Here is a 12796-nt window from a genome sequence, read left to right as displayed (position 1 = left end):
CAGCACTAAGCAGGGAGCAATATACACTGAATGGCATTCAATAGGCAATCAGCAGTTAAGCCGTTAGCAATATACGCTTAATGGTATTCAATAGGCAAGCAGCACTAAGCCGTTTAGCAATATACGCTCTATGGCATGCAATAGGCTTTCAATAATATGCGGCATATACTCACAGTGGCAGCCAATATGCGAAAACAATACAATATACGCACAAGGAGGAAGAAAGCCGCGCCCATTACGGGCGCGGAATACCTGAATAGGGCCACAAAATGGCGTCCTCCATGGCTCGCCACGCCGCCGATCCTCGAGACTTCGGAGACCTGGGCGAAGAGATGTACGCCTTACCCGATCTTCGGCGCTTCTAGGCTGGAACACAGGCGGTCTCCGGCTGTGGGGGGAAAGGGCCGGTACCTTTCACCGCCGCGATTGGAGGAACTGCACCCGCTACCCCGTCCACGCCGGGACCGAGGGCCTCGGAGCCACACCCGAGTCTCCCCCGGGAGGCTGTGTCCCTGCCGCGGTTCGGCCGGACCGAGGACTTTCCCACCGGGGGGCCACGGTAAGCGCCCCAGGAAGCTCAACTGGGGGGGGAAGACAGAAACGTCCCCTGAGGAGCGCGGGGCTCGATAGTCGTTTGTAGAGAAGAAAAGTAGAATCTAGAATGAGAAAAAGAAAAAATTAAAGTAGGCTTGGAAAGCACGCTGAACCAGCGTGTAGGCACTCCAAACTGCTTTGGAGACGGAAATTACTGAATCGCTGCGCTTCCTGTGGGGCTATATACCCCATGCTGACGTCAGATCCGTCTCCAACTGCTAGCACGCGGATACTATCCCCATTGGTTCTGAGTCCATCTGGCTACACGCCAGGAAACGGATGATTTTTAACAGATTGAAAATAATAGAACAGTGCATATGCAAATGTTTGGACATCCTTCCAATTGATTCATTACTACATTTTAAAAGTTAACAAGACCCAAAATGTTGGTTGACCCTCCAGTTAATCAGGTAAAGACAATTACACGGTTCAATAAAGACCCTGATCCTTCTAACCTCTTAGGTTGTGATTGTCAACTTGACTACTTTCAACAACCAGGGGCTCCTTTAAGCAGCAGTTGATTGAGCATTTGAAAATGAAGATAAGGGGAAAGCTATAAAATGCTCTGTTATTGTCAACTGTCAGAAACTTTAAGAAATGGAAGTTGTATGAATTACTGAAGTTAAAGCCTGTCTGGAAAACCAAGAACAATCTGATAAAACTGTCCCAAAACTGGCCAGATCTGCATATGACCTACTGAAAAAAAGTTGTTGTCCACAACAACCTCATCACAGAAATCACTCTCTAAATTATATTAAACAAAACCTTAATAAGCCTGAATCTTTTTGGAACAAAGTGCTTGGAAATGAAAATTGAACTGCTGTGCTGCAACAAAAGATAAATTTGGACAAGAAAGGGTGAAACATTTCAAGAAAACAATACTGCCAACTATTAAGCACAGGAGTACATATATTATGCTTTGGAGTTGTGCAGCAGTAGCACATGAAATAGTGTGGGTGGAAGGAAGAATGAATTTAAATATCAACATATCCTAGAAGCTAGTCCCACAATCTGAGAAGAAACTGAAGTTTGAGGTTGGATATTTCAGCAAGAATGATATGAAACATATTTCAAAAATCAACCATGAAATACAGAAAAAAGTAATTAGCTCTTACCTGATAATTTCTTTTCCTGGAGTCCAGCCACACCAGTCCAAACGTATGGGTTATGCCCATCAACCAGAAGCTGATAGTAAACTTGCTGATGTCACCTTATATAAGCTCCTGTGCTGCCCTCAGCCTGCCAATATCCTGTAATAAACTAACATCATACTAAAAACATTTCCCCCTCCCCCAAACCAGGGGATTTAAGGGAGAACAAAGATACTAATAAAACTAAAGAATTAAGGTAAACCAAATAGATTAATATCTAGGTTTGATTAACATTATATATATATTTTCTGAAAAGAAATAACTGCAGAATGCCACATTTGGCAGATAAAGGAAAGTCCTGGTCTGCCTGGATTCAAGGAAATTATCAGGTAAGAATTAATTTCTCCTTCCTCTTCATTCAGCTAGACCAGTGCAAATGTATGGGATGTATACCTCAAGCTATACCTCAAGTGAGTAGGACAATGCCAAACCCACCCTCAAAACCTTCAAACTAAAAGATGCTTCCTTCGCTAGTTTGAAAGTTGAGAAAATAAAATAGTGCAAATGAATGCAAGGAAGACCAGGTTGCTGCTTTGTAACTCTTCAGTGGTGAAACCAACTAAAACTTGACCCAAGAAACTACTTGCGTTCTGTTTGGGAGTGATAGTCCCATAGCTATGTAGAATGCACTTATGACTTCTTTAAATCAGCATGCCAATGAAGCTTGCATAGCCACATACTTCTTATATGGCCCCTCATGGAGGACAAAGATGATCCAATACCCTAAAACCATTCATGACCTTAATTCCACAATAGAACATTCAGGGACTGGAGCAGCAAATACACTTCCTCACACAATACTCTATGGAAGGAAGGCATACTACACAATTAAGGTGAAAAAGCAAATCATCTTCTGAAGGAACACTGAATTTGGACAAATTTGTACCATCTCCTTAGAAACAAAGAGATTCTCTACACGAATAAGCTTAAAGCTAAGAAATTTGCCCGAGTACATCACTAGCATGTTAGCCAAAAAAAACCCCCAAAAAACCTTTTTTAAAGGGCTCAAAAGAAGTACCTGCCAGAAAGGATACCACATTCAAATTCCAAGCAAGACCAGATCTTTTACAGTCTGTTTTATTCCTCACATGGAATGAGAAAACTCTGGATAATAGGCTAAAGATGTACCCTAAACAAAACATATACAACACACTATTGCCATTATTGCAAGAAATTGAGAACTAGACCTTTATCCACCCTCCTTGCAAAAAACTGCCAAATGGAAGGTATAGAATTCCCTCTAGGAAAAAGCCTGCTTAACAGCACAATAATCTTCAAAAGTCCACCAATCCAATATATACCAAGGATGTAGAACTTTCGAAAACTCAAAGTATCCACCATCTCTAGAGAAAGCACAGTTGCTTACCTGTAACAGGTGTTCTCCTAGGACAGCAGGATGTTAGTCCTCACATGTAGGTGACATCGTCCGATAGAGCCCAGCATGGAAAACTTCTGTCAGTTTCTAGAAGCTTTGACCAGCACACTGAGCATGCCCAGTATGCTGCTATCCACGCGAGTTCCCCCTTCAGTCTCATAATATAGAGAAAAATATGAGCGAAAAACAAAACAAACCAGAAGGAGAACTCAACTTTGTGGGGAGGTGGGCAGGATTCCTGAGGACCAACATCCTGCTGTCCTAGGAGAACACCTGTTACAGGTAAGCAACTGCGCTTTCTCCTAGGACAAGCAGGATGGAAATCCTCACATGTAAGTGAGTACCAAGCTCCAGACTGTTCTTATCCAAGGGGAGACCAACAGCAACAAACAAGGTGCCAATAGGCACAACAACTATGCGCTGTTGGTTGACCGAGGGCTGTCTGGTTCCCAACAAGAGGCACGAACAGAAGAGTTCGGTTCAGGTCTGGAACAGGTTGCGCAGGACAGACTGACCAAAAGCGCTGTCCTGATGCCTGCATTTGTCCAGGAGGTAATGAGCTGCAAAGGTAATGAGCTGCAAATGTGTGGAGAACTCCAGGTTGCAGCTCGACAAATTTCGATGGGGACTGCACACAAATGAGCCACTGATGTCGCCATAGCCCGCACAAAGTGAGCATTTACTCTGCTGGCTAGTCAAAGGCTTGCTAGCAAAAGGCAATGCGGTCTGCCAGCCAGTTAGACAAGGTCTGCTTACCCACCGCTGTTCCCAGCCTGTTGGTGTGAAAGGACACAAAAAGCTGTGTGGACTAAAGCCAAGGTCCACTTGCAGTTTAGGGTATGGAGAGCCTTTTCCCCCGGATGGGAGTGAGGTCTCGGAAAGAAGGTGAATAAAATAATTGACTGAGGTGAAAATCTGTCACCACCTTGGGCAGAAATTTAGGATGCGTACACAAGACCACATGATCATGGAAGAATTTCGTGTACGGCAGCTGCGTAACCAGGGCCTGAAGCTTACTGACCCTACAAGCTGAAGTAATCGCCACCAGGAAGATCACTTTCTAGGTGAGGAACTTCAGATCGCATGATTGTAGTGGCTCCAAGGGAGAGCGCATGAGCCATGCCAGAACAATGTTGAGGTCCCAGGACACAACAGGAGGCTGGAGAGGGGGCTTCAGTTGGAGGAGGCCTCGCATGAAGCAGGGGAGGTCAGCCAGCCAGCCATTCTTGTACCTCTAGGCAGAGGTCAGATGCCCTGAGCCAGGCCATTCTCTGGGCCCCGATGCCCACTGCAGCCACGTGAGCCACTGTCTCAAAGATGTCATAAGTGAAATGCACCTAGTGCTTTCCAGCTTCCAGACCCAGCAGGATAATAGCCAAGAGAGCCTCCTGCTGCTGTTGAGGCAAGTCCGTTGCAAAATCCTGGACTCGTTTCCAGAGGTTACGGTTATACTGGGTCATATATAGCTGGTAGGCAGCAATACAGGCCACCAGCATAGCACCCTGGAAGACCTTCCTGCCCAGCACATCAAGCTCCCTATGCTCCCTCCCTGGGAGAGGGGGGGGAAGGGGGGGCAGAGGTGTGTGTACAGGAGCACCGGGCCTTCTTCAAGGCGGATGCCATTACTACAGACTGGTGGGGAAGGTGCCGCTTTTCAAACCCCATGGCCTGTTGCACCAGATAAGTGGCATCAGCCTTTCTATTGACAGGGGAGATAGTAATGGGGTAATCCTTGAAGATATCATGGATAGGCATTGCCATGATCTCCTTAGGAGCGTCAACGAAATGGAGTTCTTCCAGCATCTTATATTGCGCATCCGCCTCCGTAAGCAGCTGAAAGGGAATGGCTTCTGCCATGGCCCTCACAAACCCCGCAAAGGACAAGTCCTCAGGGGGCGACCAGTGCTGTCCCTCCGGCAGGGAGGGCTCTGAAAGGAGGTCGTCCAAATAATCAGATGACATCTCCGTGGAATCATCTCCCCAAAGGTCGTAAAACTCTTCCTTCTCACTTGGGCTTGTGTGGTGTTTGGCACAGCCCATGAGGGACATCGGCCCTGGGCTCTGGAGGCCTTGAGGGCACCGATGGTTCCCCAGGCATCAAGGGGACCGGAGGCTACAGGAGTCCTGAAGGATCTGGCATGGGCTCGGGGAACCTTGGTCTGGGAACACGGTACCGGACGTATCTTCCTCCTTGGAGGGTCTGAGGTTCAGGATCGCTCTGGTGGGGGGCATTGGTGGCCGTTGGGGAACCGAAGACCCCTCGTGGACCAAGTGTGTCAGTAGGGCGCCTAAAAGGACATTTAGACTCTCCAGCAGAGGTGCCAAAATTGATGGCGGATTCGGGCACTGGTATGGGGGCTGGTGGCACTGGCAATTAGATGCTCTGAAGTGCTTTAATCACCGTGGATTGCACCCTGCAGTCCAGCTCCTCCTGAAAGTCTGGTGCGGCCAGTACTGAGGGAGGGGGACAAGGCATTACTGGCTCTTCCTCACGTCTCTGAGGTGGCACGGTGCCCAGCACCAATATCTGTGGGGAACGCCCAGGACTTCTGATGGCCGGTGTTGCTTCGATGGCCCAGCAGCCATCAGTGCTGCACTTGGACCGGTGCCATGCGATGACAGCAACTAGTGGCGTTGCTTAAGGGATCTCACATGGTCCTGGTGCAGATGATCCGGATGTCCTGGAGAGTGGTGAAATCACCGAGGCTCTGTTTCTATTCCCCCGATCCTTTGAAGTACTAACGAGGGGAAGAGTATCCAGAGGCTCCCCGCGACGTCGAGGGTTCCTATGCAGGAGTGGAGGGTGCGGACTTGGCGGAACTGAAAAGTTCTCCATTTTATCTGGTCACACAGATGAAACCCACGGACATCGTGCAAGGCACTCAGGAAAACAAGAAAAATAGAGGAGCTCCACAAACTGCAAGGCAACTGCACCTTGGAAGAGACTGAAGGGGATCCTTGCGTGGATGCATGAATAGCGGCATGCTGGGCATGCTCAGTGTGCTGGTCAAAGCTTCTAGAAACTTTGACAGAAGTTTTCCATGCCGGGCTCCATCAGATGATGTTACCCACATGTGAAGACTACCATCCTGCTTGACCTAGGAGAATATCTTTTCTTGCTTAAACAAAACCTTTCAAGGGTCAGCAGGACAGAACTACACTGGATCCCCATGAAACACTAGATCCTGCCTCAGGAGTCCCAAGTTCCAAGGTAAAGAAAGGGAACTCTCATCCAACAATGTACGGTAAAAATAGAACTGCATTTCAAGGCTGCCTTGATCAGTTGGGAACTATCAGACTTACCGACCCTCAACGTCCAGAGATCTCCATTTGATGGTCTATCAGAGGTCATGAAGGAAATACAAAGAAGTGGCCACGCTGGCTAAGACTAAACTAAGCCATCTAGCCTGGACGAACCTCTCTCTCTTCTTCTGCTGCACTCTTTTTACATTTGCACTCCTGTGTGACCTGGAGTGCACAGTGAAACATCTTCTGAAACTAGAATAGGCTCTTGCCCTGTTTGAGGTAAGAGGTACCAGAGAACACGTTGGATCTGGGATCTCTAAACATAAGCCTTCTGCTAACAATTTTTGTTGGTATAAACTCTAGTGATTATATCTCCCACTGTTCCTGATCTTGGACACCCTGCATAAAGCTATGTCGGTAATTTGACATTATGCAGATTGTCTGGGGCTCGAGGCATCACATGCTCCATAGACTGTTGCATTGATGGCACAGAGGCTTTCAGCTTTGGCAATGCTAATGACTTATGCTTCAGCAGTGCTGGATAGTTTGATGCTGTCGAAGTCATATGCTTTGACAGCACCGACTTGATATGCTTGAGTTGATGTTGACCGCACTGAGCATGTATGCTTTAATGGTGCAGATGGTACATGTTGATGGCACTGAAGTTCCATGCATTGATGGGGTACGGGTGCCATGCATCAATGCTTCATACAATGGTGCCAATTTGTGTGGAGTGGGGGGACAATAAGGACCAATGCTTCTTCAACACTGGTTACTCTGGTAGTTCTGTGGAATGCTGCTTCTTAAATACAGGATGGTCAACACTACTCGACTGAGGTTTTAGCCTCTTATTGAAGGGGGGAGTTTTTCAGGAGCTCCTTCTCAACTCTTGAGGCAGATGCTGCTGCATTACTGGACGAAGACTGACGGACTTCTAAGAAATGTATGCAGTTTCTCTATTTCATTGGGCTCGTTGAGTATGTAGGAGACATCTGTCTGCAATTATAGCAGTTTGTTTGGTCAGGATCCAGTCCTAGGCAACAGTAACATAGTTCATGACCATCTGTAATACTCATGTATTTTGCCACAAATGTAGTTCTTAAATCCACTTACTGTTGGTTTCTTTTTACCGTACATCTTGAGGAGGCAAGCAGTTAAACCTTCAATGAGCACTGAAAAGTGCAGTTGGGGTACTGCTGAAATAGCAAGACAACTTAGAAGAGAAAGAGTATATTTTGTAGAAAACAAGGATTGAATAAAAAATAGAGATCCTAAGTACATGTCTCTGCAGTGCTCAGACAAAAAAAAAAGACTGGGGAGGTTCACAAGGCAATGCAAGCATGGAAAATCCCACATATGCTCAGTAGAGTTAAGAGCTCTACTAGCTAAGAGTGTTTGGTTTCACCAGATGACGTCACCTACATGTCATGGCTAATTCAGCCCTGTTTATTGATGGAAATTGGGTTAATTCTAAAATAAAAGTAGTGTAATCGCATGTGGCCTAGGATATGCTTTCATTGGGAAATGGCCAATTTCTAAAGCAGGATCCTGGGTAATATTAGAATAAAGGGACTTCACATCTGTTACCAAAATCATATTCAGGGTGCAAGCTTATTTCTTGCTTCTCTTCACTTAGAGATTATTAAAACATAAAATTGGCTTTTGTTTTTTGGTCATGCAAATCTGCTTAATTCTGATAGGTTGTTTTTTTCTGGCTTGAACAGTTCCAATATGGCAGGTAAAATAACTACCGAAACAAGCCATGCAGTTACAACAATTAATATTTTCATCATACTTTTCCCAACAGGCAGAGTTAACTTTCTGTACAGGAGACATTATTACAGTTTTTGGCGAAATTGATGAAGATGGATTTTACTATGTAAGTTCCTAAAGTACTGCTAACTCATTGTTCTGAAAAATATCACAAAGAACATTTGTGGGTTGGGAGTGTGTTTCTCAGACTACTGTGAACCATTTTTTTTTTTATAACATATAGAGGCTGCAACCCAAAATTAATTGCTAAAGAACAGCAAACTAGTTAAGCAGATATGACATTTTCTACAATTCATGTTTCTGGCATTTTCTTGTAAAATCAAACATGCTGGATTTTGCTACAATTTTAACAAAATTTGAACTGGAGCAATTCCACTGGTCAAAAATACATTTTATTGGGCATTTCTATAGTCTTTTATATGTGTGAATAAATAAATAAATAATGTGTAAAATATCTTAATATAGGTACACCAACTATCATAGAGCAGAGTATCTGAGGTAACAAAAGGGAAGAAAATGTTCAAAGCTATTTGAGGGTAAAACTGTGCCTTTACCCATGAAAATTGATTTTTAGAAAGCTGCCTGCCCTATATTCTGGTAAACATACATGTATAAGGCCTCTATGCATATACTTTTACTCTCAGTGACAAGTGGCATTCCTGGGGTTGGGAAGAGGTAATTTTAAGAACATAAGAACATGCCATACTGGGTCAGACCAAGGGTCTATCAAGCCCAGCATCCTGTTTCCAACAGTGGCCAATCCAGGCCATAAGAACCTGGCAAGTTCCCAAAAACTAAGTCTATTCCATGTTACCGTTGCTAGTAATAGCAGTGGCTATTTTCTAAGTCAACTTAATTAATAGCAGGTAATGTACTTATCCTCCAAGAACTTATCCAATCCTTTTTTTTCAGAATTATGTGCAACTGTTTTTGCTAGAAAACTACCCACACAAAGTATCAGGTGTTAATATGCATAGGTAGTTTTTTTCTGGGAGAATTTTCGAAGGCCGAGTACGTACATACTTTTCTATTGAAAATTAATACAACCTTTTATGTATTTAACTTTGCAGCAATACAGGCAATTACACATTATGCCCAAAGTGACTTGCTTAAAGATCACAGTTGGAGGGAGATAATGGATTTGAATTCGTGTCCACTCCCTACCATGTAATATGTTCAGTCTAATCAAAATTATTTATAAAAATATTGAGGTAGAATTTACAAGCCTTGTGCGTGCAAAAACGGCCACATACGTGGTGAGCCATGCAGGAGCTACATGAATTTTAAATAGCCGGGAAGGGTGCGTGTACATTAATGTTCGCAGGTCCAGAAAAAGTAGGTGGAAAAGGGGCAGGGCAGCACAGATGCTCATAACCCCCAATTTTCCTCAGCCAGCCTGCTTATGTTATGCACATAATTCAAGAGATATGGAAAGAGAGAGAGACTATAAGGCCCAATCTGACACTCAATATATGGACCATTGTTAAGGGGGAGGCACTTCAATTCAGGGGGAATTTTCGGGAGGTGGGTTGGGGGTGGTGTTACAGAAACATTCAGAGGTACTCATTGTAAAACTGACATCATTAAAGAATTTAAGACCTCAAACGACGAAGATTCTAACAAGAGGAGTTGATTTGTACACTGCAGTCTCTGCTAGCTGCATTGTCCAAATCAACTCCTTTTCATCACTTATAAGGTCTAAAATTCTTTAATGATAATTTTACAAGGAGTGAATGTTCCTGTAACACCACCCCCACACCACCTCCAGAGAACTCACCCTGAATTGAAGTGCCCCCCCCCTTTTACAATGGTCCATATACTGAGTGTCAGACTGAGCCTCTCTCTCTCTGAGCACGTGTAAGATATGTGCATAAAAGCTGCAGACATACGTGCGAAGAGTTTTTTTAAAAACCTACACGAATACTTTATAAAATAGCTCGCATCTTTGCACACGGCAGGATATGTGTGTTTATGGGCACATGTGCGGCCCTTTTAAAATCTACCCGATAGTAAATATTTAAGGATATCAAAAAAGTGTGTGTCAATATGCAAATCAGTTCAGAATTTCAAGATACCTCATTTCCAAAATAAATTTTGCCTCATGCCTAATACCACTCATCCCTACATACATATGACATACACCCTGCTGAACATTTGAACTATTCCACTTTGAAAGGAAGGAAAATTACAAAATGAAGCATTTAAAAGCAAGGGAATAAGCACTTTTGTTGATATATCTCAATGTGAGGATATTCCTTGATGTTGTATAGTCAAGATTTCCAGCATTGAAGTTGCTTGCCATCTTCTCATACAGGACATCTTTTAGCACATGTTACTTTTACTTGCTTAATACCAAGAAAGGAAAATTGGCTCTTACCTGCTAATTTTCGTTCCTGTAGTATCACAGATCAGTTCAGACTCCTGGGTTTATGCCTCCCTTCCAGCAGATAGAGACAGACAAAGCTTTACTGACACTGCCATATAACCTAGTGTGCCTCCTGCAGTCTCTCAGTATTGACCTGTACCAAAGCCAAGATATTAGAACAACAACAACAACAACCACCACCACCAAAAACCCCTTGAATGAGCAGAGGAAACCTAGAAAACAACATTTCCCCATTATAAAATTTGAAGGACCAAACAAAACCTGTGCCATTCTTCAGTTTAAAGTACCATAATGGATCAAGCAGACTCTCCAGAAGACTCTCAACCTCAACTGGGCGGAACTCTAGACTGATCTGTGGTACTACAGGAATGAAAATTAGCAGGTAAGACCAATTTTCCTTTCCCTGTACGTACCCAGATCAGTCCAGACTCCTGGGATGTACCCAAAGCCTCCCTAAACGGTACCTCAAGAGTCCCGCTCGAAGTGCACTCTCACCAAAGTCCCCAGCCTCTGGGGCCTAGACATCCAAATGATGTCTGGCGAAAGTGTACAGAGACTTCCAAATGGCTGCCCTGCAAATCTCCTGCAATGACCCTTGTTGATATTCGACCAGGGACATTGCCTGGGAACAAGTAGAATGAGTCTTAAGCCTTTCTGAACATGCCAGATCTGCCCTCTCCATCCAGAAGGCAGCACCGCTGCGCATGAGTCACCACAGCCGACACACTTTGCGCCGTATGGCATGGTCTCAATTGGCTGCCCACAGGAAAAAACATGCTGACAAAAGAGAGGAGCACAGGGCAGAGCCTTAGAGCGTTGAACCTCGCTTAACGTAAATCACCCACACCGGACAGAAAGCAGAGCCTTTTGTTGGCAAGCCCTTAGAACTCTGCCTATTTCTTTAGACTTTTTTTTTTTTAAACTTTAAGAAGCGAAGAAAAGAACACAAGAGCCACTTTCCTGTTCTGGAGATGGGCAGCAGGTTCCTTCAATCCTCCTGGGGCAGAGGGAGCTGGAACCACCGGCTTTCTGTCCCCAGTAACTTGGACGGAGCAAGTAAGGGTCCCCAATCCTCTGCTCATCTATCTCAAGACCAGGAGGGATAGCCCCCACCAGGGCCTGCCAACCTCCTGGGAAGATCAGCACATTTTTCCTCTCTTTTTTTTTAATTTAGGCGAGACTGCAGATATGCACATCGACCATCTGTTGGAGACAGGGAAATACTAAGGGACTGCAGGAGGCACAACTGGTTATATGGCAGTGTCAGTAAAGCTTTGTCTGTCTCTATCTGCTGGAAGGGAGGCATATACCTAGGAGTCTGGACTGATCAGGGTAACATATAGGGAACTAAAGTTATATGGACACACCAGTTCAAATGATGCAAATGCATCCCAATCCTTCTTTAACTTTTCAGGGTGAACTGAATGGACAAAAAGGTCTAGTTCCTTCAAACTTTCTGGAAGAAGTGCCTGATGATGTTGAAGTCTATCTTTCTGATGCACCATCTCGATACTCTCAAGACACTCCAATGCGTACAAAAGCAAAAAGGGTAAGCAACAATTAAGAGTTTCTAATACTTCCATTCTCATCTGTCTCTTTTAGTATTGTGATACATGAATTCATTTTTCTCATTTGAGACAACAAATTCTGTTTCAGTGTTGCATATTCTGAGGCCAAGTTTACATCAAATGTCAACGTTGATAGGATACAGGCCTGGTTGCCATTTCAAGTCTTGAGATCAGCATTTTCTTACATACACTATATATACATATATACATATATATATATATATATATATATGTATATATTTATACATATGTGTATAAATATACACATCTTTTGTCATGTCAACAGTATGCACATGCTATACAGTACCTGCAGCTGAAATAATAGACTATAGAGGGAGAACGATCAAACCAATTGCTTTCCTTATATCAATGTACTCTTCTCCTTACATTTAAAGTTGCTTTTTGGTATTCATAGTAGACTGCCACAAATTTTTTTATTCCCTTTATGAAATGGATTATATCCATGTTACACTTATTTCATTTTTGTTTTGTTTCATCACTGCAATATTTTCTGTTTTATTTCTTTGCTCATCTGCTTGGAAACAGAAGAAGAGTGTTCATTTCACACCTTAATAAGGCAGAGTAGCCTTCACGTAAGTGAGCAACTGAAGATACCAATAAAGCTAGTATTCAAAAGTACATTACAAATACCTAATGCAATTGTCTTCCTGAATCTTAACAATGGGAAAATAAAGAAGTATGT

The 12796-nt window shown here is 43.8% G+C and overlaps 1 protein-coding gene across 13 annotated transcripts in view; it reads left to right on the top strand.

Moving 5' to 3' along the window:
- RIMBP2 (RIMS binding protein 2) overlaps positions 1-12796 on the top strand; it is a 438584-nt gene that overhangs the window by 416940 nt on the left and 8848 nt on the right. For 9 of the 13 annotated variants that reach the window (XM_029619910.1, XM_029619911.1, XM_029619907.1 and 6 more), the window contains 2 exons: positions 8174-8245; positions 11940-12074. In XM_029619910.1, coding sequence (XP_029475770.1) covers positions 8174-8245; positions 11940-12074 — 207 coding nt within the window. Of the gene's footprint in view, positions 1-8173; positions 8246-11939; positions 12075-12639; positions 12687-12796 lie in introns of all 13 variants that reach the window. The other 4 variants (XM_029619915.1, XM_029619913.1, XM_029619914.1 and 1 more) reach the window with 2 other exon arrangements.

Source organism: Rhinatrema bivittatum, chromosome 11, assembly GCF_901001135.1.
Source record: "Rhinatrema bivittatum chromosome 11, aRhiBiv1.1, whole genome shotgun sequence".
In the NCBI taxonomy this organism is placed as follows: domain Eukaryota; kingdom Metazoa; phylum Chordata; class Amphibia; order Gymnophiona; family Rhinatrematidae; genus Rhinatrema; species Rhinatrema bivittatum.
This window is presented reverse-complemented; position numbering and strand designations above follow the sequence as displayed.